Here is a 25,666-nt window from a genome sequence, read left to right as displayed (position 1 = left end):
TTTGTATACTCAACATTCTGGCACAGTTTGTGTTTATGGAGGCGAATCACAGTGTGTCCGTGTTCGTGTAAAATCCCTATACCATACACAGGGATCAGAGAAGAAAGCCAGCGCCTTACTTCATGCTGGAATCCAATCCAAGCATTTCTGTGAAGGGGGCTTGGTCTCAAATATGTTTAGTGTTACCTTGAGAACGTGAGCCCTGCAATGCAAGCAATGCCTGAAATTCGATTTGATCTGCATGGCCACCATCACTTGACCATGGCTGATGTCTGTCCTTCTCCCCCTCACTCTATCTGTGCCTGAGCCGCCGTTGAGCCCAGGGCTCCAATTAAACCCATGATGCCTGGCTCTGGTTGGTATGGTGACCAGACAGGGCAGAGAGAGAGCTGTGATTCCCAGGTGAAAGGTGGGATAGACTTTCTGATTCGCTCCAGCACCCAGATAGAGTTACAGCTCAATTTCAACCTCTCACCCTCATCGGTCTATCCTCATGACTAAAATAGGACCAAGGAATGGAAGGGAAAGGAAGAATAGCTTCTTCTTTTCCTACTCAGCTTTCCTGTCTGTCTCTCTTCCTTTACACACTCCTTTTTTTTATCACTCCCTCTTTTCAACCACCTCCAGCCCCCACCATAGCACTGTGCTGACGTTTTTTGTGACAGAAGGGACTCTGAGATGTGCTTTATAGCTTGGTCAGCTTGTAAAGCAGCACTTCTAAGTCTGTAGTTCTGTCTCACTTTAAAAAGTTGAGTTTTTTGACCTCCCTGGCGCTTTATCCTTCTTTTTTTTCAGTCGCGCTTACTGCTTGTGCTTTGTTCTTTTACCTTTTTTGTGGACAAGGCAGGATTTGTGAATTAATCATAAGTGGTTCAATAACTGGCCTTAGCTGTGCTCCGTCACTGAGGGATCAATAGGGGAAGTTCAGTGGCACTGACTGCTCTGGAGGAGAGACAAGGAGGGCCACGTCCAGGTGATCCATTAGCCTGGTCTGGCATTAGGCAAGATGTAGAGGAGAGCCTGTTCTCAGCCCATCCTGTATCTGTAGAGGCCTCTAGAAAGACATACAGTAACCCTAATTTCAACTGGACTTCAAGGTCTTCTTGTGATGCCCATATTATCTGAAAAAATATGAATACAATATATATTTCACAGTAGGAGGTGTTTTATACTCACAATCAAAACTAATAACTTAATATATCTTCATAAAACTGCTGCCAATACGCACAGACTTAAGCTCTCAGTGTTTTACAGTTTGTTCTGCAGCTTTAAAAGTCTCTACCTTTTGCTTCTTCTTTTTTTCTTTTCATGTTGTCGTTTATATTTTTTATGTTTAGGACAATCGCAGAAGTTTATATTGCTTGTTGAATGTGGCTTTAGGAGATTGACATGGAGGAATAAAAATCTTTGATCTTTCGCCCTAAATTGGGCTCTTAAAAATACATGACCACATCATTAAGTTGGTGTCTGAATCCCCCCCTGCTTCTCATATAATAGAAAGGAAGATTGTTGTTACTAATAATAAAAACCTGACCTTTTCTTGCTGCAGTCTAGTTCGACTTAGATTTAATTGCATTAGTATTTTCCTACCAGGGGAGAACATAAGCTGCTAAAACAGCAACTTTACCCCATGACATAAAATAAGGCTGTATGCAATTCCCTGCTGGCCATGCATTATTGAAAATACAAAAGCATCCTCTTTACAAAGTGTCATAATAAGGCAGTGCTACAGGACTTAAGTTTACACTTGCACGATGCACACAGCATGTAGTTGTCAGCAGGAGCTGGGATGTAGAGAAACTTCATTCTGATGGCACCTTCATTTACAACGTACTGAGACACACCATGGATGATTTGTGAAGATTAGCGGCAAAGCATGTGAGGTATGAATCATCGTCTCTGTAGTCGCTTTTTTCCATGTAAGCATATGCATACAGTACTGACTAAAGACTGGAAATAGCATTCGCCACAAACATGATGTGGAAGCCTTTTGAGCAAGCATTTGAAAGTCATCAACATTCCAACCCAGTTAAACACATTATATGCACTCTCTCTCACAGGTACACACAAACATGCAGTGACAGTGTGCATTTCAAGTGAATAAAAAATGTCTTCACAGCCAAAACCTTACAAGCACTGAAATTCAGATTCCGTGTCACCTAAGCTGTACATCAAAGCTGCACATTAGTCGCTAATGCTATGTGTGTATGTGTTGACACAGAGAATGGAGAGGTGTAACCAGTGTATGACATGGCTATTTGTAAATAACATCCAAACCTCATCCACTGGCAGCAGCTGAGAGCTTTAACTGTGAGCAGTGATGGCAGCCTCCCTGAAATGTGCATGAAACCAGCTTAGTGCTATCAGTAAAGCATCACCGCCAATCACCAGCCACCCTCTCATTCCGCCGGGCTGCTGTGGACCAGATAAGAGCGACGCCACCCTCCTCCCCTACTGCTTCCATCCGCTTTATGTTGTCCCCCAACAATTCACCCACCCTCCCACACCAATTCACCCTTATCCTCTTTACAAGGTCTTATAGGGACAGAGACACTGATGTGCAGCTACAACAGTAATTTATATTCTTTGTAAATTGTCTGTGATTTTTTCATTGAGATAAGTGTGGGGGAAACATCTGTTTTGTGCTGGAAGGCAGTGGGCCGGAGCTTGAGTTCTGTGGCAATCACCGGCAGTATAGATAGAGAGGAAGAGGGGAGGCACACGATCTGTCTCCCTATCCTGAATTACAACTCCAGGGGCCTAGCTACCCTCTCATTATTACTGTTGTATTTAGCTGAACACTGGGTAAACAAACATTGAGCTCCATCTGTACAGCCTTGGAGATCAGTATCTGACGCCATGTTTGGAAAACTTAACTTCCATCATTTACTTCAGTCTAATTCGTGTCAGCCATTGTTTTATACTCTTAAATCAGTTTTTTATTAAAAATATTTAGAATAAAATTACAATGTGTTTCAAAAAGTCTGCAGAGGTGAGAAAATAACACCCTAGGAAAAAATAATAGATCATGAGATATGATTAAAAAGATGCATGACTTGTTCCAGCTGACTAACCCACCACACAGCCCTCATTGTCTTAATTATCATAATGGTTGAGGGCTGGAGTCCTGAGCCACTCAGGACTACAGCAGTAAGGCATTACAGTGACCAGGTGCTAAGGCCTCATTGGCAGTCAAAGAGGAACGCGACCTGCGGCATCTCGACATACGCACACTAGCGGGGGAGTTGGAGGGTTTCAGAGCAGTACAGACGATGAATCTCAATCATGAGGCCATGGCAGATTTACATTTAAAGTAGTTTTAGTGTACGCCCCACTTCCTGATGCATTCGTTGGCAGGTCTGAAAGGAGCAGCTTATCTGCGAGTCATCAATTGCACGTGATGCGTCCAGATAGGGGCTCCTGACGCCAGCACCTTTCTGTTCACACATCTAGCTCAAAGATCATGTGCTGTCTAATAGAGCACCATTGCTTGCCATGTAATTACATTACATGCGAAAAAACGCTGTAAAGTTTTGACAGCTCCAAGTGTGCGCATGTGCTCTCAATCGCATGTGTATGAACACGTGATTTATGTTTTAACTGTGATTGACAGAAACTGTAATGACAAGCATCAGTGTGTTATTGATGGTCTGTCACTCTTCGTGTTAATAATGTTATCCCCATATGGAGCAATGGGGTTACTGTGTGCAGTGCTTCTGTTCGAGTGCCCAGGGGCATATTTATCCCTCATATTTATTCTTAATAGGATTGGTTTTTGTGTAACACAAAATACAGGTGTGTGTATGTGGATGTGTTTAGATGAGTAGTAGGTAGAAGTGTGGTTGTTGACACAGTGGGGTAAAGGCTGTGATGGCTGAAGGCTCCGATGGGTAATTGAGAACAGCAGGTGTCGCCTCCCTCCTGAGCCACTTCAGGCCCCAACCAGCTCACCCTCCGATCTTCAAAGCCTCTCCAGCCCAGCTCTTCTCTCCTCTCCAATGTCAGTCGAGCTTGCTAGGGAGAAAAACAGCATGTATTGCAGCATGGTATTAATCAAACCTAGAGCATCACAGGGAATGTGGCGGAGTGGGCTACGCCAGTTCACCAAGACTGAGATATTTCATTCTTGTAAGCCTTTTGACAAAAATACATTCAGAAAGAAGTGTAACCTTTACTATTATAACCTGGAATACCAATTTAGTATTCTTGTCTTACACTTGAGCACACCTGCTACAATTGAGTAGTTTTAAGTCCAGTAAAAAAGTAATAACTTATACCATGTATTATGAATAATGTATGGCCTACATGTTGTGTCTTTTTTCATTTTAATCCAAGGCGATTCACCAGAGCTGTGGAGAACAGAAGAATCTCTTGTTCTCACTCAGATTTCGCTTTCTGTGTGTATGTAGCTTTTCCCTTTCTGTTTCTGTTTGTGCCGATAGGCCTTTAGACAGTAAAGCTGAGAATGTGAGCAGTTTTTTTTTCCTTACCTGCCTTTGGGCCCAGGTTTCCCTGCTTTGGCTTTGTTACCCATGCTGAACACGTCACCAGCCTCATAAAACCTCCACCCTCCCCTGACTTTTTCAAATCAGCAGATCTGATTGAGTGAATGCCATTACCTGGGTAAATGAGTGATTCCTAAAGGACTGGACAAGGCCTAACACCACCCTGAGGGTAAAGCTTATTATCGCTGCAAACTCCAAAGAAGAGAGAGGCAGCTGTGGAGCTTGTGTGCACTTTGTCAGAAGCCTGTATTTCCATATTAATCTGCCACATTTAGGCATCTGAGACAGAGGGCCTCCTGTCACGCTTCTTTGATAACGGAGCAGTTAGCTTTTTCCCCTCATGTATAAATATGTGTAATTCTGATAAGATTAATTGAAGCGCCTAAGTATACAGTAGTAAAAGATGAGGGGGAGAGAGAGAGTGGGAGACAGCAGGAGGGAAAGGAGACACATTATGCCAAAGCATGCATTTTAGACTAGTTTTTGCCTAAGACCTACCCCAGAATGGGTGCCTAGCCTCTCTCTTCTGGGCCCTAAGTGCCTTGAATTGAAAATAGCATCTACCTAACAGTCCCTCAAAAATAGCTGAGCGAATAAGTTTTTGCGCCGAGCCGATAAATACGGCGTGGAGCCTCTGACACCGAAGCCTCACCCCAATTTCCAGTGCTCTGGAGGAGATCAGATAGCCCTGTGTCATTTGATTTTCTGCCTTATCTCATCCGCGCCCATCTTTTTGTCTCACGCAGAGCTACATTTTAAGAAGCACACACTCCTTGTATCTTTTGAAGGACAAAACCCAGAATGATATTGAAGCGAATAATAGCGTCAAACTTTTAGAGGGCCATTCCTTGTTTGATTGCTACCAAAAACAGGAATGGCATCTCAGATGAGCGTCCTTCAAGTGATATTTGGTATGCAGATCTGCAGGAGTACATGATGAGATTACAGCAATCTGCAAAGTTCTTAGCTCCAGAGTGCCATTTATGATCCCATCTCAACGATGGGTGACATTATGGATGCTGTAAACTAGAAAACAATTTATACTTTGTGTATATTGCATACAGCCATCGAGGAGTTCCACTTCTCAAGCTGACCAATAAACACGTCTGTTTAATAGTTGTTTTCTGCAAAGCATGCAAAGTACCGAACAAGACAGGGGAGTGAGTAAGGAGAAGACAACAGGAGAGAAGGAGGTGTGGGAGGGTGTAGGTGAGGGATCCTGAGACAGATGAAACAAGAGGGAGAGAGTGAGCAGAGAAGGACTTGGAGCGAGGGAGGAGACAAAGACATTCCCTGGTGAACAGCTTGAGTTGACTGACGGCGAGAAGAGCGGGCTGCAGCGAGGGAAAGGGAGGAGGAAAGGGAGGAAGGGAGATCAGGAAGGAGTGAGCACATCAGTGTGTGAGTGGCGTCTCTCATTAGAAGGTGCTGTCAGGGGCCACAGAGGGGGGACTGCAGGGACCCCAGTTCCCCTCTTCTCCTCCCTCTTTACTGGCCCCTGAGATCCAGCAAGGAAAAATGATTGATGAGTGATACCAAGATAAACACACGCCTTGGCCCCTAAAGGCAGCCCTGCAAAATGATGCATGCAGCTTTATAAATAAATCTTGTGGAAAAAAATTTAACAATAAACAACAAAACAATGCAAAACAACCATTGGTTTTTCTTATTGTGGTTATTGCTACAGAAGCCACAAATCAACCCGACTCCTCCCCCCCCCCCCCCCCCCCCCCCCCCCCCCCCTTCGCTTTGATGAGAGTTTTTCCTCTTTTTTGTGTTTCTACTTTTACATATCTGTTCCTGTGTGTGTTGTGTGTGTTTTATGTGTGGAGCAATGAGCAAAACACTAACAAGGCTCACCAGCTGACTGGATGGTTAAGCCCCCTTCAGTTACACTGCCTCCTCAGCAGCCTGGGCAGGCGGCTTTCCCACTCATTCACTGTGAGGCAACAAACACTGATGCAAACCTGTTCTCATTTGGGAGTGCTCCAAATCATAGCAGCTGTGTGTGATGTGTTTATACTTGTGTTACTTATGTTGTGGGGACCTAACCACATTTACATTCACTTTGTGGGGACTGTCTCTGCTTCTGGGGATAAAATGCAAGTCCCCATACCGCTAATCATTATAATTTCGACTGGACTCCTGGAAGACTTGGTTCAAGGTTGGGATAAGTTTAGGGTGAGGGGACGTTGCCAGGAAATGAATTTAAGTCAAAGTCATGTCCAGTGATGGAAACCCACCACTGCACTGTGGAGGTATGAACAAGTGTGTGGGAATCTGTGGAGAGTGAGCACTATGTATGGATTCATACTGATGATTCGTAACCACTGCACGATACACATAAATACTAATACATATACACATAACTATGTCTAACTGCTTCCTAATTGTTGAAAAAGTCATAAATGTTTTATGCTACACTTTCTGTTAATGTTTAACACTGAGCGGCAAATGCCTCTGTTACAAATCGAAATGGAAAGGCAGATTATCATCAAATAGTACATTATATCATTATGAGCCTACAGGCTGTGGTCTGGTGGAGGGAGAATGAATTATGAATGGAGTGTGAAGGAAGATCTTCTCTTTCCCCTAGGGACATCCAACACCACAACTCATTTAAGTTGGATGAATGAGAGATAAGGAAGAAACCCACTCACCCCCCATGCTGCTTTCCTTACAAACTGGCCTTCATATAATTTACTCTGAGAGAAGGAGTGTCACTTTAACTCCTCACAGCACACACACTTCTCATTGGAAGAAATGTATGCTGAAGGGTGCTTTGTTCATTGTCAAACTGTGCATACCAATGCTGAAAAACACCATAAAGAAGTCTTGTCATCTAAGTCACTGGTGCATTTTCTGCCTGGCGTAGACTCGTGTCAGGCTTCTTTGTACATCTCTAAAATGAGTCCCCGAGCTGTGCTGTAGCTTTGCCTAAAAATTCTTCTCATCTTATCTTATCTTTCTCTCTTTTGCTCTCCCTCTGTCTCTCCTGTCTCGACGGGTCTAGGCCGCAGAATGGGTCGATGATACTGTACAATAGGAAGAAGGTGAAGTACAGAAAGGATGGCTACTGCTGGAAGAAGAGGAAAGATGGGAAGACCACACGGGAGGATCACATGAAGTTGAAAGTGCAGGGAGTTGAGGTGAGTGGGCTGACAAGAGTTTGGATTTAGAGGGAGTAAATGGGAAGAGAGGTGGGATAGGGGTGGGCACGGGGGTGGCTACGGGGGTGGGTATGGGGTGGGCAAGAGCCAGCCTTCATCCTGACACAGACAAACAGAGGTCTACAGTGAGCTCTCCCTTGGCTGTAATGGAGACAGCCACATGCTGCAGCCGGCCTGTGTCTCCAAGGAACTTCACCAAGAAACAATGCAGCACAACAATAGTTTTCCCTGGGAAGCCAGTCGAGTGGAACCGATTGTTTGTACCTTATTAAAGCTCTGGATGTTGCCTTTGCTCCAGAGAGCCTACATTAATCTTCCTGGCTCAAAGCAGTACTGTGAAACTAGTGTTCCCTCACCTCACTCCAAGTCACTACCCATACCAGCTGCTGCCATAAAAGCCCACTTGCATCAGTGCTTGGCTCACCTAGCCTCTCAGTAGACTTAGGTTGGTGACAGTGTTGCTACCCTGGCTGATCTATTAGCAGTCATGTTAATCAGTCATGGCAAGACTCATCCAAAGACTCAAAGAAAGTTCCTCAGCATTTGATTATTGCTCAAGTTTTAGTTCTGGTCTCTTTCTTACATTGACCAAAGGCAATAATGCTAAAAGTACAGGAGTTGAGATAGAATCAAGGATAAGGATGGGAGATTCTGAGCTTTCTTATGTGTATGTGCTCTCATACACACACAAACCCAAGCACACAATTTACACATACATACACCTAACCGCACACCTCAGGGAGTGGTGCTGTGCATCTGTGTCACACTGTGTGACAAAGACAAAGCTCAGGCATTCTCCCAACAGGGGCTGTACTCTGTGTTTCCACTTCTCTAGATATTTGTCACTCCAAGAAAATGGCCTCTTCCCTCGCTTAGCCAGCTCAGTGTCATCTCTGGTCCTACAGTGGTCTCATAACCCATTGAGACTACACACATCAGTCCTTTTGAAGCATTAAATATGATTCCAGTTTGCAGCAGTTTTGGCTGTAAAGAAGGTTTAGTAAGCTAAACCTGTATTACTCTTTTTCAATTAATGTGTGAATTCAGGCTATGTTTAGACACTATTTTGTGTCTGAGCTCTGACTTTATCAGTAGCCACTGCATATATAAACCAGTACAGAGAGGAACTCAGAAATCCCTCATCCCTTTGTGGTTTAGTTTCTTAGGGGGAAAAAATGCACAGCAGCCAAGTGACATCTGTCAGAGTTATATGGTGATAGGAAGGCAAAGTGCATGCACTTCCACTGGATATAAAAACTAAGTTGACTGTAGAATCCCAAACTCGTAGAACACCTTTCATCATGCCTGTGTGGCACAATTTCTTACAGTCCAAAGACATGCAGGTTAACTGGTGATTGCAAATTGGCTGTAGGTGTGAATGTAAGAGTGAAGATTTGTCGCTCTGTATGTGGTATGCTGTGATGCACCTTTGACAGGTCTAGGGTTTAAGTCCCATCTCTTTCTCAATGATTACTAGGTCCAAATGATACTAAGCTCAAATAGTAGTTAAGAAAACTGAGGAATGTTGCATGAGAAAAGTGTAAACACGACCACTCTTATAAGTAAATCATAGTACGAGACTTTAAATATAAATAAACCTACTTTATATCTAAAGCAGAATATTTACTGCAAAGCAGCAATTGATATCAGTTGAAAGTGAGCCTATGTCTTACTCTTTCCTGATGTCTGCTATATCACCTGTACCCATATCAGCATCCACTGAGGCAGTGCCTCCTCAGGATACTGTATTATATTTTCTATTTTCTATTTTCCAGCATCTATCCTGCTCAGTGCTTCAGAAAAGCAGCTGTTTTTTCTTTGGAATAACTTCCTCAATTGGAATATCACTGTCACAGCTCAAATCACAACAGTTCTGAAATACAAAAAAACAAAAAAAAAAATCCCAAAAGTTAAAACAGTTCTTCTTTATTAAATTCATTGCAGGCAGAATCAGTCAAACATGAATGGCAAGAGGTAAAGTCAGCAGGCTATCTAATAGAGTACACAATTAACAACTGCTCCTCAACTGCTTAACATAGAATACATATAACCTGGTTTTAAGACCAAGAACAATGAAAACGTTGGATGTTGGATTCAGCAGTAACTAGTGATGTGCGATACCACTGATTTCCAGTCCGATCCGATACCAAGTAAAATTCAGGGTGGTATCGATGATACTGATCCGATACCGATACTTTGTACAAAAACTTAATGTTTTATTGTATTTTGAAATTATAGCTTCATAATGATTACAGGACATCAGACTACTTGTTCTTATTGCCTAAAAATGCAAAATTATCATATAGAAATAAAAACCACAAGTTGTGTGCTATTTGAACACGTTGCCTGTCTGCAGCACTAAAGGACTCCGCAAGAGATGTCTGTCTCACCCTAGCAGCACCTGTCCCTCTCCTCTTCTCCTGTTTAGTTCACCTCAAAATAAGCTTGTCATATTCTGTGATATGATTTACTCTGAGGTGTTTGACGAGGTTAGTGGTGTTGCCACAACGCCTCACTGTCTTGCCACATGTATTGCAAGCCGCGTCTTGGCTGTTTGTGGAGTTAAAATACGTCCATACAATACTCCATTTATGCTCAGCCATTGTTGTGACTGCACGCGCCAAGGGGCTGCGACACATTTATACAGCCGTATTTCGCATATGACTATGAAAGGCGGAAGAAGAATTAGTTCCTTCCAGTTTAGACGATCCGAATGATATAGTTTCTTTCGACTGTGTTCCTGGTAATGATAAACTACAAATTTACCCCAAATTACTAAAATATCGATATTTTAATGTGAGAATCGATTCTAGAACATAAATTACTGGTATCGGAGGAATCGATATTTCAATATCGATCCGCACACCACTAGCAGTAACATTTTTGTCATTGTCCAAATAATACACAGTGATGGCTAAACACTGACAGAGATGTCAGGCATAGTGAGTATTTGGCAACCACATAATAACCATCAGTCACTGGGAAAAAAAATAAGTATCTGATCGTCAGTTGGTGAGTGGCTGTGAGAGGTTACTCCGCCGAAAACCCCCTTTTGATCGCTTTGGCCGCTAGCGGATTGCTGTGGTCACCCATAGTTTGAATGGAAGATGTTGACTTGTCTGCAAGTATGTGCCAACCACTTGTTGAGTGGTTGGCAGTAAAAACTGTGACGACTTAAACGCAAACCAAAAACAAAGACCATTCCCCGTCTAAGCCTTTTGAAACCTGTTGGTTTCTGCAGTAAGGCACAGCTTTTATTTGGAAGCTGAATGTTCTCTGTTTCTAGTTTGAATTGCTCATTTCCAAGTTTCGCTATTGCAAATAGCTGATATTTGCAAACAAATCTGTCTTCCTTGCAAACTACCAATGACCGTGACAATCTGGTAGCACCGTCTTTGTTTTTTTCCCAAAGATTTATTTATTGCTTTTCCAAAAGTATTTTAATCAACAAGAACAGAGAGAATTAAAATAAAATTGAGTATGTAATAATAATGTATGCTCATCATATATGAACAGTGTGGGAAAACACACAGATATAGTTATACACACTCGCCCATGTAGATATATTCAGATATTGTTGCAACCCCCCCCAAAAAAACAAACAAACAAACAAAACAAACAAACAAAACAAAAAACAAATAAACTGATATCTGCAAGTGACAGCCAGCAACCTCCAGAAACCACTCATCAAGTGGTCTGGGTTACACATTCTTCCCTATAGTGATGGGAGGTTGCCAGGATGTCACTGACCAGTCTCTAGGCCTTTGTCACTGAGCCCAGTGTTTTTTGTTGCATTCTTCTACTCATTCACCTAACTGTACCTGTATCTTTTTTTAATCCTACTGTTTAGTTCCAACAAATCATGAGCCTTGCATAATAGTCCCAGCCTGCCACTGAGCTTTGATAGTCCACAACCATGTAGCCCTAATAAGCACTTGGGCAATTACCAGAAATGCATCATGCACCAGAGAAGGGAAATTCTTTAGCAGACACTATTTAGCTTGTGTCCATCAGTCCAAAAAGACTGTCATGGGCTGAAAAATTATAGTACAGTTGTTGAATATTCAAAGTGTGCAGTGTACAGCACGCAACAATATGAGATAAAGAACATACTGAACTGAAATCATGAGTCACATGCCATGGCCGATGGCTCTTGTTGGCACGCTTGTCAGTTACTTGGAAAGTGTGTAACTCACCTTCTTGTGATTTTGTCTGCAAGGCCCTATGCCTTGTAACAAGTCTAATTTACTAGAGCTAATTGCTGTATTAGCAGCAGAGGTGGCGAATACTATGAACGTGAGCTTGGTGCAGAGGGAAAGCAGAGGAAGAAAATGACTTAGGACTGCAAGGCCACATGAGGGCTTATAGAAATTGGCCCATAACTGCTATTTCACATTGTGTATATAGAAATACAGTGTGGGTCTCATCTGTGCTGAGTTATGTTGCTTGGACTCTGCTGTGTCTTTCTCCATGTGCACGCCACCTCTTGCAGCCTTGAAAGACCTGGGTCATGTCCTTTAAACACCTCACACCTCAAGAATGGCAGATGAGAAAGGTGATCCATCACTGCTGTAACTACACTATGATGGATGTGATGTTTACTGTAAGCACATGCTTGACATAAATGACTTGACTTTTGCCCTCCATTCAGTGAATGTAGGATGGGATAAAGAGCTAGCAATTTCTTCCTAGTACTTTGCTTCAGAACAGAAGAGAATAATGTTTTTATGCATAATTCATATTACACATTCACAAGCCAGAACACAAAGAATTGGCATAACTTGAGCACATTCTCACTTGTTTTACAGGAGATTCTTTACACCGTTCACACTGTGCTGTAGATGCTCTGATTCTCTAGCCATGCAGTGCTTAATGGAGGTTCTGTGGTTATTACATGGGCCAAGTTTAGCGCACACTGAGGACAAATGTTGTGGGTGGGTCAGGCTAGTGATGTTCAGGAGCTCTGGCAAGGGAAAGGCTGTAAGCCTGGGAGCGAGGGGCCTTCTGGGGCCTGCGAGAAGCAGCCTAGCATGGCAGAAGTGGATGTCAGTGTGCTGCTGTCCTGTCTGCTCCACAGTGCTTGCTCAGCAGCCTGTGTAAAAAGATTCCACTTGTTTCTGCTTTTTACTATTTTGTGAGCTTTTCTCTGTTTGTTTTATTTCTGTCTTTTAATTCATTCACAAGACATCTCATCATTCTCCTCTACTCCCACCTCTTTTTCTTCTTGCTAACCCCCTCCCTTCACTACTGTCCAAGTCCACAGTCCAGACGGACAGAACCTTGAGTTGGGCGGTAATGCTCCCTGTTCCCTAAAATTGGAGCGCAGGGCATGTTGCGGCATTAGCGCTTAACAGGCCGTGAAATAGCAGCCTGCCTTCCTGACGTCTCCCCCATCACTCCAGGTGAGTTGGCCAGACGGCTGGATAAATGAGCAAGCAGCACCCACATCAACCAGCATGCATTTGGGGAACCTGAGGAGAAATGTCCATCAGTGATTATCTCACCACACCCGGTGCTTACCAAGCTCAAGTTATTCACCCAACGTCCAAAAAGACCCTTGCAAGCACTTCCAGTAACTATCTATCAGTCCGAATCCTCTTTTGCAATAGGCCTTGATAAACTATGTTTAAAAAAGAAAAAAAGATCTCATCTTTATATTCAGCATGTATGTCTCACATGTTCATAGCTCTCACGTCCTGTGGCTTCCCCCTGTGAAATAGCACAGACCTTAAACGCTTTTATTTTGGGAAACTCCAGCTGATCTCTGTTCTGCTTCTTGTCAAGCTTCTACCCCAATGCTACCACCTTTTCTTTCTGATTAGCTGTTAATGTGCGCTCAGCCTCCATCACCTCCACTCCTCCACCCCTTCTATCCTATCTTCCCATTATTCCTAAGCTTTAATAAACTCCCTCAAACACAGATCGATTTTCTCTTAAGTGAAGGTGGCAGTGCCTCTGACTTATTTCATTACCACAGGCTAATTATACCGATTGAAATGAGCTTCTCTTCTTAAGGTGTGCTGTGCTGCTCTGTGCCCCCGTGCTCCTTACACTTTAATGCTGGTACAGTTCTCTACCAATTCCCAAAATCCCTTGCCTGCATCTCTTCCACCCCACCATGCCTTCACCTAACTCTCTCACCCTCCACCACCTAAATAATCAGCTGGTAGTCCTTAGCTCCCGTAACTTGTCATTTTATGTTGGATCCACCCTAATGTGTGATTTCAACTGTGCAACTGTGCAATGAAGGAAGGTAATGGAGCATGCTGGTGGCTCAATCGCCTCTGTTCATTGATAATAATGAAGACAAATGTCAAAACATTAGTTGCTAATGTTGTAATGGAGTGGATGCTACTGGATGAGCACTGGATGCTACACTGCATTGGCTTTCAAAATCACATGACCTTCAGTATTTAACTCCTGCTTGCAAGTATTATAGCCCTTTCGTTTGTAGCAAATCAAACATATATTTAAATTTGTAGGACTGTATTATTCCCCCGAATCCCACTTTTAAAATCCAGTCTGTCTGTTCATTTTTTGCCCAGCTGGTTAAAACTAACATTTCACTATTTCATGGCCAAATGAGTGGGTAGAGTTGGTAAGTTATAGTGAAACTGGCTGCATATCTGTGAAATAGGGTTGCTGTGGGTGACTGTATGCGTTTTAGTAGCAGTAGTAACACTGATTTACAGATGCTGTAGCTGATATCACCAGATTGTGAGGCCAGATGTGAGAGGGCACTAAACAAAACCCCTTTTTCTGTGAGGAGGTGACACAATGCGTGCTTTCCCTCCTGTCCCTGCTCCAAGTCAACTGTGAAATTAAGATCACATTACTGATACAAGCAATGCCCAAAGCAAAAAAGTTTGTATTTTACATTTTTATTCTAACTTACAGGCTGTCTGCTAGACAACAGTCAGTTGCCTGCTCTGTAAAGGCACTAAATTGATTACTTTTTCCATCGTATTCGCTCTTCTCCTGGAGTCGACTTTGTTATTCACTCTTTTTTTTTTTCGCTTGCCTGAGAGCACACTAGCTCTTCCCTTTTGAATTACCTGATTGTGGAGGAGTTAAAGGCAATCTGTGAGCAATATTTTAAAGAACTGTTTCCATGGTTATAACCTTAGGCTCTCACATATAGTAAAACTGAGCGGCTACATGGGCATGTGAAAGCAGTTAAGCTACCGGTCTTCTCATTTCAGGCTCAGGTATAGGGTAAACCTAAGCTTATGTAGAGAGAATATAAAAAAGCTTCATGGCATATTAATGAACAAAGTCAAAATCAATCAATACAAATAAATTATTAAGGTCCTTAAATGTTGCCATGGACATTAGAGTGCTAGAGCCTAAAATCTAAAATAGATAACTATTTTAGGTATTGTGCAGCTTTTTTTGTTGTTGTTTTTCTGGCACATTTAATTATCCTCTCTCTTCTCCATAAGGGCTCAACTGTGTTTGTTATGCTGTTATTAGCGACTGAATCAAAGCCTTCTGACATGAACGTGTTACCCTTAAGCCTTAGGAACCTGCACTTTACTCATGATTTTCCTTCAAGCTCACCGTAATTAGTTTTTGTCCCTTTTATCAAACAGTTTCCAAATCACTCTGGAGACGTTAAGCTCTGTATTTCATGCTTATCCAGCTATTATTGGACCATTTCGGTCCATCAGCCTATTTTGGGTTGGCTCAACATTAGAAAGGTTGTTGTATGGAGTGATGATATAAAGAGTGTAATATAAAGCTGTATATTATCAATACCTTCCTTAATTTAATTTACAACTGTTGCAAAATGTTGTGGTGTAGTCATGCTGAGGCATCTCCACAGGGGTCTTTTTCTGTGTTATGTTGAGGAGGGAGGAACTCCCCTCACAAAACCAGACACAGACATATTTTAATTTGTTGTTGAACTTAAGGACATTGTCTCTTATTAGACTGAATTTGACTACCCACAGTAGTTCCTCAAAGCCCTCCGAGGTCTCATGGAAAGGGAGAACTATCTGGCAGCTTCAATTCTTCCTTTCTCCTGTGGTAAAAACAATTTGGAAAGAATAACATGTATAAAGATGACCTAAAGCAATATGACACAGCAAAAAGAAAAAAAAAGGATTTTGAACAGAAAAGAGAATGCTTAATAGTAGCAGAGCTGAATGTTATGTTAGCAGGCAACATTTCTGTTTTCTACCTTTTCAGCGGCTCAGGCCAGAATGCTCTTCAAAGACACACACTCAAGAGAAAATAGTAAGTCTTATAGTGAGTTGTGTTATGTTTTAAAGGTCAACTCTAGTCAGGGCCTCAGATCATTCCTGGCAATGATTTGCTTAAATCATAGGTGGGAGAAAAAGAAAAGCAGGCGCTTTTGCCTAGTTTATACACTTTTGTAACATTTTTGTGTAGAGGCAGGGACACAGCCGTCACCTTATTTATGTTTGAAGAGTAGTTTTATTATCTTGAAAACAAATTAAATGCACTATAATGTGTACTGTAAATTGCTTGGAATGCTTTATTTTCTTCAGGATATGGAGGATAGGCACCAGAGCACACAAACTGTTTGGGGAACCAACTTTGACAGGGAAACATTTGGCTCGAGTCACTTTGTAGTTCGATTAATAAATAAATAACATTTACATTTAAATGGGCAATACAAGACAAATTCATAAATAAATAAATAAAATCCTAAATAAACCATGAATAAACCACCTTTACAGACCATACCACAAATTTAAGGATAAATAGACTATTTTAAACAACATAAACCAGTATGCTTAATTACAAGAGTGGGGTCACACTCTAAAGCTACAATATATGGATAAAAGCAGTGGACCACTGAAAGATTACACCTAGTGCTCAGCCATGGTTATCCATGCCATGAAGCTCCCAGTAAACTATTTTTATGCTGATGTTAAGACCAGAGAAGGCTGCAGTTAATAGATTAAGAGTGAAGTTAAGAGTGATGGCATCTTTTGTAGACTGTGCACCACAGTACTGCATGACCCCACTGTAACTGTACATGATTTGCTGCTAATAACAATTATTCTAATTTTGTTGTATGCTTGTGTCAGTGTCAAAGTCTTGTTGGTTACATGATTGCTGCAGAAAATGCTAAATTGTTGTTAACAGAATAATTAACTTGAGCTCTATCTGCTGTAACTAGGTGTTTAACTTCTTTATTACCAAACTGTATGACTTAATTTAGCATTTGTAATGCCGATGCTAAGGGTATGCCTTTACCTAAGCCACAAGTTTCCATTTTTACCCCTCTGTCTTCATCATGTTCCTTTAACTTTCTGTGTGTGTGTAATTTTTTTGCCCCATCTTCTTCTCTCCTTTGAAAAAGCCACTTAGGTCTCTGTTGTTATGAAGCCATTATTACAGTGAAGGCCAGCCCCTATGTCAAGAACAGCAGTTTTCCTCCGATCCCTTATGGCCTTGGCAGAACCGTATCTGCTTTCCTCAACATGGCTATTTTAATTTCTCTCAGATAGGGTGTGCAACACTGGAGTTAGTGTTTAGGACACTACTGGGGGCCAGCAAAGGTGAGAGTCATCCAATGACGTTATCTTCTCTTAACTCAAAAAGCAAGTACAGCATCACAGTTTGTGCTTAATTTGCAAAAAATATTGATATGTTAACAGTTACACTGAGATGAATTTGCTAAACTCAAGCATCTCACTTGCTGGCTTCCTTTATCTTTCTTGTTGCTTGGCTATTTATTCTGCTGGCTTCTGCACATGGCCTATGTATTATTAACCAGCAAAACAGAGGTTTAGATGTAATTTGCTGCCGTGTTGCATTTAATAACTTCAAAATCAAAATGTACCAATGCTCCAACATTCGCTCTTCAAAGGAGGTATAATGAGTGGAACTGCAAAGTTCAAAGAGAATACTTAAGTGTTTGTATAGAAATATACAGTGTGAGCAACTGTGCTTTCCTCAGAGTGATATTGAAAGGTTTGATATTTTACATGAAAGAGTGCTTAAATAGTAGTTTAACACAGGAAACAGGTTTAACCCTTTGCTTTGGGCAACGGAGGAACTATAATAGCAGATAAAAGTCTCTTCATTAGCGTTTTGTTCATTTGTGTTATCCATCTTTTTCTCTGCTTTCTTTATCTTTTTTGTTTGTGTGTGTTGCTCTGTGCATTCCTCTCTTTTTCTGTATGCTGACACATCAGCGTACCAATGCTGTTGTTTTTTTAACATTGATCTGAATAGATGTTAGCTTCATCATGCCGTGCAGCGCATGCATCTTTGTCTCCCGCTCCGTCTTTGTTTTGTGTTGATTTTAAGGATGTCTCTTGTTTAGCTTTTTGTTGCTGTTTTGATAGTTTTTGGGATTAGCAGCAGACTTCTGAGAAATTTATTGCACATTTTAATGTGAAGAGAAAATGAGTCATTTGTTTAAGCCCAAGGGGTGCTAAGCTTGTTCTGCATAGTGTGTCAACACTCGTCCCCTGTTCCTGTCACTATCGAATAAAGACGCATGCATGTAGAGCGATTCACCTACAGAATTCATTGCATTTACATACATGTATAGTTTTACTATTAGGGCGTTAAATTTGTCTTACAATATGTATATATATATTCCATAAATGTGAGGGAATTTCCACACTGAACACACACATGAGCAAATTCGGTAAAACCCTCATTTCATAAATGGTGCCTGTTATTGCTAGAAAATTACGTTTAAAGACAGCAAAAAAATCTCCTGTGTGATAGATGAAAATGGGAGAGATAAAAATGAATCAAAAAGACTGTAGACTGTGGAAAATAAAAGACTGATGAAAAAGAGAGGAGGGAGCAAGAGAGGCTTAGAAGGTGGATGGATGGTAAGGGAGGAAGGAGGGTGGGGAGGGGGGAGAGGCCAGTGTTGAGCGGGGAGGAGAGAGAAAGCCGGAATGAACGATATATAGCCCCTGGCAAACAGAAAACAATTGTTACACTGCCTCCCATAACCCACTTCAACCTTAAACAGCAGATTTTTTTCACTCAATTAATTTCTACACATTGGAGCAGGGGCCTTGGCTGAAGCTAGGCTTTTATGTGCTTCTGCTGCTGCAAGGCCTTTGCACATCTCTGTCTCTCTCTCCCTCTGTCCCTTCTCTCTCTCCCGCTGTATCTCTAGGTTTTTTTTTTTTGCTTTTTATTTTGCTTTTTTCATCAGAAAATGAACATTCTGAATTGGAATGGCCTTGAACACTTTGAGAAATGACATCTGAATATATTTATATATATTTTTAAATTGCATATAGGACACAAAAAAATCCCAAAAACTTTTCTTTGAATCCCTGCTAGGACAAGAAATGACATTTAACCTAATCAATATCAGAAAGCACAGCAATGCAGAGCTATGAAAACTGCTCTTCCTGTATAAAGCACCATGAAGTGCATGTAAAGCTTGATGGGAAGAAAGAACTTCAAAAGAGGCAGCTTTCAACATTGATTCCCATCATCTGTTAAGAAGAAATACAAAGAGATTCATATTGGAAGATGACGAGCTTCATACAAAGAGCTAATAAAGATAAAAACACAAATAATGAGAAGCAATAATAATTACACCCAGGCCATACCGGGTCATGGTGGCCCTATATGAATAGCAGGTTGACTTGCCTGAGGGCAGAAAGAGGGAGAGCAGGCAGAGACAGATGGACAGATAGATAGCGAAGGGCATGACTGAGCTGTGTCTGTGTGTGGTGAGTGAGGGCCAGTCGGAACAACATGAATCATGGCTCCAGTTGAGAGAGGAGGAGATCAGATCAATAACAGCCCAGAGGAGAGAGAAGAGCAAGAGAGAGAGCAAGAGGATGAAGGGTTGACACAGGAGGTGTTCATCACTGGACCACCCCGACTCCCAGCTTGCTCACCTTTCCTTTTTTTTCTTTTTTTTTTCTCAAACTATACAGTTAATGTATTGAGCAAGGCACTGATTCATTTTCTGTGTGGCAAGAAGTAGAGAGAGAGCCAGTGTGCTGATATCCTACTATAGCAAAAAAAAAAAACATATATGAACACAGGTTGTACAAAAGCATAAGGAGACTTGATTCACTACAAAATAAATATCACATCTTGACTATTTAAATGATTATTATCAGCATTTTAATTGTTACCGTGAGTCTTATCATCTGAAGAGGTGGGGTTTTTTGACTTAGTACTAGAGGACAAGAGTCAGCAGTGGTCATTTCTCATCAAGTGACCAGTATAGCTTGGGGAAATGCCTTTTTCTAATGTATGTCTCTGTGCCAAAGGGTAGTGGCCAGTGTTGGAGTGGCTGTCTGGATGTTTAAGCGTTCTAGCACATGAGTGTACGATGGCCAAGTCCCATTCTCCACCATTGTGGAACAGGCAAGCAATTTTTCTCATCCCTCCTTTTTTATATAATTTGGTCGATAAAGGTGAAGGACGTTTCATCGCTATTTCTCTCCCTCCCGACTCCCTCCTCCTCGTACTCTCTGCTCTGTCTCAGAGTGAAATCCAGAGATAAAGCTGTGGCGGCGCTCCGTGTTTAATGGAGCTTAATCCCACAGATTTAAGATACGGAGCTGTGAGGCAATTCCCCCATGCCCATCTTCACTAACACAGAATGGTCATGTGACTATCTAATTCTGCCCTTTCAGACGCAGACAGACAGGTGGACAAAAAAGGACAAAAAAAAAGAACATAAGTATAACTTAGCCAAGGACAGATGTGTTACTTTTATTTATCAAACATTTTGGCCTGTATTTTGTATAGCGCTTTACTTAGTCCCTATGGACCCCAAAGCGCTTTACACTACATTCAGTCATCCACCCATTCACACACATTTTTTGGGGGAAAAGGGTTGGACAGAATACTCACTCACTCATTCGCTCACTCTTTCTTATTTGCTGTAAAACTAGACATTTTTCTGCCACTTTTTCTTCAACTGTTTCTTTGTAAAATGTGGTCATGTCTACTTTGGCTGGTCAGTCAACCTCCCTCTTGATGTGGGATTTATAAATTAATCTGCAACACAGAGAAAAATCTGAGCCAAAGTGATGAGTTTGGGGAGCCATAACTGAAAGCTTAGTGTCCACAGACAGGACTCCGGCCACAGCATCACGTCAGCACGCTTGGAGAAAGTTAAGTGGGGTTGGCTGGCTTGAGACTATTTGGAGAAGCCATGTGCAGGGAAGTATTATACCCACCAACAATCCTCCTTAAGTGATGAGCTGACACTAAGCAATTTAGTATTCACCCTGCCAGTGAAAATATCTTCAATCCAAGTGCATAAAGCTCCCATGACAGGAAATATGCCAAGCGCTCTTCTTCCATCTGACTCTTTTTTGTTTCAGAATAGCCACTGTATGGTTCAATTTACCCCAAGACATGCTTGTCAGGCCTGCTTGACATGAGCTCTGGTGTCAATGTGTAAAATAGTCCACATGGATGATTGCAGAGCAGCAGTGGTTGTTAGTGGTTGTGAGTAGAGTTTCAGAAAAAGGAAATGTGCATGTTACCAAATATGACTGGTCTTTACATACACAGAAAAGCAGGCTCAAAGCAAAAACAAGAAACCAAGCAGGCTTGGTTATTTATTCAGGTTTAACATAGATTTCAAAGAAGCATAGATTTCCTTGTCTGTTCTTATTCCACCTTTGCTCTTCTTTCCTTTATTTTTTCACTCGATCCTTAACATCCTCGACATTGTTCTCCTGCCTTTTCCCATCTCTTGCCCTCCTTTCTTTGTTGCCTCTCAGGTATAAGACATCTAATTGTCATGGGAGCAGAGGAAACAGTGGAGTGAAAAGCACAGAAACACTGTATAGTTATTGTCCAAAACAAAAACAGCGGGCTTGAGCACTCAGAAAAGCCACATGCACAGTGGCATCCGGGTGTCAGAGTAGGACGGCACAAGCTGAGTGTTTCAAACTCTGTCTGTGGTTGTTTATGTACGTGTGAGTGTATGTTTTTGGCAGGTGAGGGGGCACATCGTCCTTTATAGCTGCACTCTCACTGGCACTGTCACTTCAAGGTCTCAATCGCTTGCCATTCTGGGTCCCAAACACTGCCAACGCAGCTGATCCACCTCTGCCAAGGTCCTCTTCATCCCTGTGCTACTGCTCTTCTCTCTCCTCCTTTGCATAATTACCCAGGTAATTGTGGAGTAATTGACTGCATCACCTGCTCCTAGGAAGCTCTGGCATTGTTTAATAAACAGCTGGAATATGCGCCACATGTTGTTGGAGAGAAAGGGGAAGAACATATTGGGGCAGAGGGGGACAGGAGGAGGACTGAAAAAAAAGTAGTGGAGCTTAGTCTAAAAAGCAGACAGTGCTAATTTCCCAAACATAGAAATATAGATATAACATTTTCTCAGTCAAGGCCGAAGTTGCTATCAATGGCAAACATATAATTACCTATCGAAAGATGGGTGAGGAAGGCAGTAACGTGAGTGGGAGATGGATAGATTTATAGGCACGTGGAGGAGAAGAGGCAACAGAAAGTGAGAGAGAAAGTTTGAGGCATAAGAGAATAAGATTCGGGGGTGGAGGAGTGGGGGTTAAGCGAGCCTCTCAGGGCTAATGACATTAAGGAGGTTTGATGAATCGACACCCGCTGAGTGTTATTGACGTCCCCTGAGCCTGCCCAGGCAGAGCCAGCCTCCTAGGCCTGGTATTGGCTAGCACTGCTCCTCAATTAGACTGCCTGATTAGATTCCCTCGGTTGTGCCCTCTCATGGGGTGAGCAGGGTGGCATGATGGATGTGATGGGCAGGATTATCAGAGGGGGGTGTCACCCGTGCCCCGCCTTGGGGGCACCAGACGATGGGTTTGACCAGTTGTCACAGGGGCATGTAGGCGGAGGGCACGGGGCGCGGTGCGAGTCTCTTATTGAGGCTGTCAATCATTGCCGCTTACAAGACAGAGGCTGTGTCTCTGCACACAGATGCGCAGGAGTAATTACTATTCCATCTCCCTTGGCATCTAGATATATGAGGCTGTTCGCAACCACTGACCTCATGTGGCAACCCTTCGCCATCTTTGAAATAGTTTGAAAATGCTCAGTTTTACATATCCTGTCCTTCATTCACTAATCCTTCAAAAAGGGACCCTAAATGTAGTCGTGCTTCGATGCCGCAGGCCCAGAGTATTAAATTAGTGTGCAATTCTTTTACCTAAATGAGTAAGTGCTGCTGTCTTCTGTGTTTCTGCATTAGTCCCTCATGTTAAAGACTTTGGCTAGGATATGTCCTTAACCCTATTTTCTCTATTTCCTGGTAGTGACAGTTTCATACATCCATTCATCAACATCTTGGCTCTTATGGTGCAAAAAATGGGGCAAGTCAGGTAAGTGTCCCAATTCAGCAGTTTTGAAAGGCAGTAACTAATGATATCTCAGGAACGGGGCTGCTGCTGTTTCCCTGAGAACTTTCCTTCCTGTTCCATTGTGTGTTTGTGTGGCTGGATAGCTAGCTAATGGCCTGTCTCTGATGAATTAGAGGGTCTGACACCCAGCAAACACACTCTCTCAAGGTCAGATTACCATATCTGGGGGGTTTAACAATTTAACACAGCCCCAAGTCAGACAAGTTGGCTCCAAAGGAAGAAATTGCTTTTAAAGCAGAGAAAACATACAGTGATATCTGCTACTGATGTCCCCAGCAGTGGCTGTGATGTCAAGTGTCCATTTATTCATCTCTCTCAGTTAAGGCACTCTTGCAGTTGTGCACTCGGCAATGTTATCCATTTTCTTTATTGAAAACTGCTATTCAACTCTCCAGCCTGTGTTAGAGTCCTCTAACACCCCACAAAGTGCTTAGTGAATGTGCTCTGCTGAAACATTTCCATATTTCTTCACAATTGCATCAAGTTGTTTTCAAATACAGGGACTATTATGTTCCATTATGGAGTCTAACATATTGTTTAATGCATTGTATTGATTTATCACTGATTGTGGTCAGTGTATCAGCCTAGTTGTCAGGTGGACACTTTCACACAGATGTACACTCCGGTCAGTGTGCGTTTGACAAATTACAATTTTTTTGCAAGTCAATAAATTCAGTTTGAAAGAGAGTAATTGATACTACATTTAAGTGCCAAGAGTGAGCTTTTCTTTAAGTAGATTAAAGTCAATATAAGAATAACTGTGTGGCTAGTGTAGCACTTTTTACAGCATTGTGACTACATGCTTTTTTTTGGACAGCTGTATAATGTTTATTTATGCACAAAAGAGGTCAGAATACACTGAAATTAGAGAAGTTCAGTGATTCTACTGAGACTGTTGGAGGTCAGTCAATATGAAGAGTAAAGAGCTGTGTATTCAAGTGAGAATAATAGAGCTGAATAAAGCAAAACATCTATATAAAGTTATGCTAAAGGTAGTTGGTATGCCAAAATCCACACTTGAGTACACTTAAAAGCAGTTGCACAGTGGCTGGTAGACTGGATCATAAGTCTTGAATAGAATAATTTGAATAATATGCATGCAGAATACGTGAAGAGTGATGTACACTTCCATGTTTCCTTTTTGACGGTCAAGAGAGGATCATAATCTCAGAGGATTTATTAAACATTGGGTAAAATTCAAAAATAAGAAGGTCAGGTTGCGTTTCAGACAAGTTCTGGAGCAAATTTCTAAAGAGTGATGAAAGAAAAAGTAACCTCTATCAAAATGATGAAGAAAGTGGGCAGAAAAAAGTACAAGCTCATGAACCGAAATATACTACCTCATCTGTTAAACATGGTGGAGGTTCTGTTATTGCTTGGGCATGGCTGCCAGTGAAACTAGCAGACTGGCATTTATTTATGATTTCACTGATGGCAGAGGATGAATGCTTATATTCTGTGTCTTCAGATTCAGTCAAATGCAACAGAATCGTTGGTTGGCATTTCATCATACATCATTTGGACAACGATCCAAAGCTTACCAGAGCCAGAGCGACCAGAGAGCCTTTAAGGGTGAAAAGGTGCTATTTGACTGGCAAATCTAACTGAGCTGTGTTTGACTTGCTGAAGGCCAAAATCAAGCTGAAAGTGGCTGCAATGAAGAGCTGGGAGAGGATCACCAGGGAAGATAGAAAGCATGTGCTTGAAGTATATTCCACAAAAAATTATGAATTGGGATTTGCTTTGATTCTGTGTGTTTCTGCCCAAACCATTTGTGTCACCCTAAATGCACTAAAAGGGACCATACATTTCTTTCTGTATTGATACAACTTACTCAAATTAAATAGAATCGTCGTATTATTTTCAATCCCAATGTGCTGAAACAGCGAGCCTAAAGAACAAAATGTCTTTAACCGTGTAACAACTGTGCAGGGTGTATTGTCAGGAACACAATCAAAGAGACACTTTGCAAGCGTGAAAATTAAATAAATATGGAAACTAAAAATGAGAAGACGTGAACTCTTATATCTAAACCAAAAATATGGACAGGCACGCATGTGTGCTCATAGAAGGAGAATGTTATACGTAAACGCATACACACATCCACCCACACACCTGCCATATGTGTCTGCAGGGAGCTGGCTAAAATGTTAAGCTATGTGCATGGCTGCCTCACGTCGACGCCTCTCTCCTTATTTCACAGCAGCACCTGGTGGTGACAAAGAGCACAGAGGAGAAAGTCTCCCCAGGAGAGGGGAGGAGAGGAAAGTCTGTCCATTCCTGAGACAACAGACTATCCCTATCCTATCATGTACTACCTGCCTGTCAATCCAACTCAGGGCTGCTTAATTTCACTTTGAATTGACGATGTTCGAGCCCATGCCAAAGTTTGAGGGATTTTAGACGTACTACCTAAGCCAAGGAGCATAATGAATGAAAAGCCCCTTCCCAAATTGATTTCAAACTAAATCAAACCCTGGTATTCAATTATCTGCCAGAGCTGCCACTGAGGAACTTTAAAAGTTGTATAGGCGGAGAAAGAGGAGAGAAAGTGAGGAGAGGGAAGGAGGACTGTCGGAGCAGAATGCAAATGACTCCATCCCTGCATAGTGTCAGAACAGGTGGCCCAGTGGTAGCGCTGGGGCTGATG

General features: G+C 42.0%; 1 protein-coding gene across 12 annotated transcripts in view; it reads left to right on the top strand.

Annotated features, from left to right (window-relative positions):
* Positions 1 to 25,666, top strand: part of camta1a (calmodulin binding transcription activator 1a) — a 282,069-nt gene that overhangs the window by 147,455 nt on the left and 108,948 nt on the right. For all 12 annotated transcript variants that reach the window (XM_063463290.1, XM_063463296.1, XM_063463292.1 and 9 more), the window contains one exon: positions 7,519 to 7,654. In XM_063463290.1, coding sequence (XP_063319360.1) covers positions 7,519 to 7,654 — 136 coding nt within the window. The remainder of the gene's footprint in view (positions 1 to 7,518; positions 7,655 to 25,666) is intronic.

This window comes from Pelmatolapia mariae, linkage group LG20 (genome assembly GCF_036321145.2).
Source record: "Pelmatolapia mariae isolate MD_Pm_ZW linkage group LG20, Pm_UMD_F_2, whole genome shotgun sequence".
In the NCBI taxonomy this organism is placed as follows: Eukaryota; Metazoa; Chordata; class Actinopteri; order Cichliformes; family Cichlidae; genus Pelmatolapia; species Pelmatolapia mariae.
This window is presented reverse-complemented; position numbering and strand designations above follow the sequence as displayed.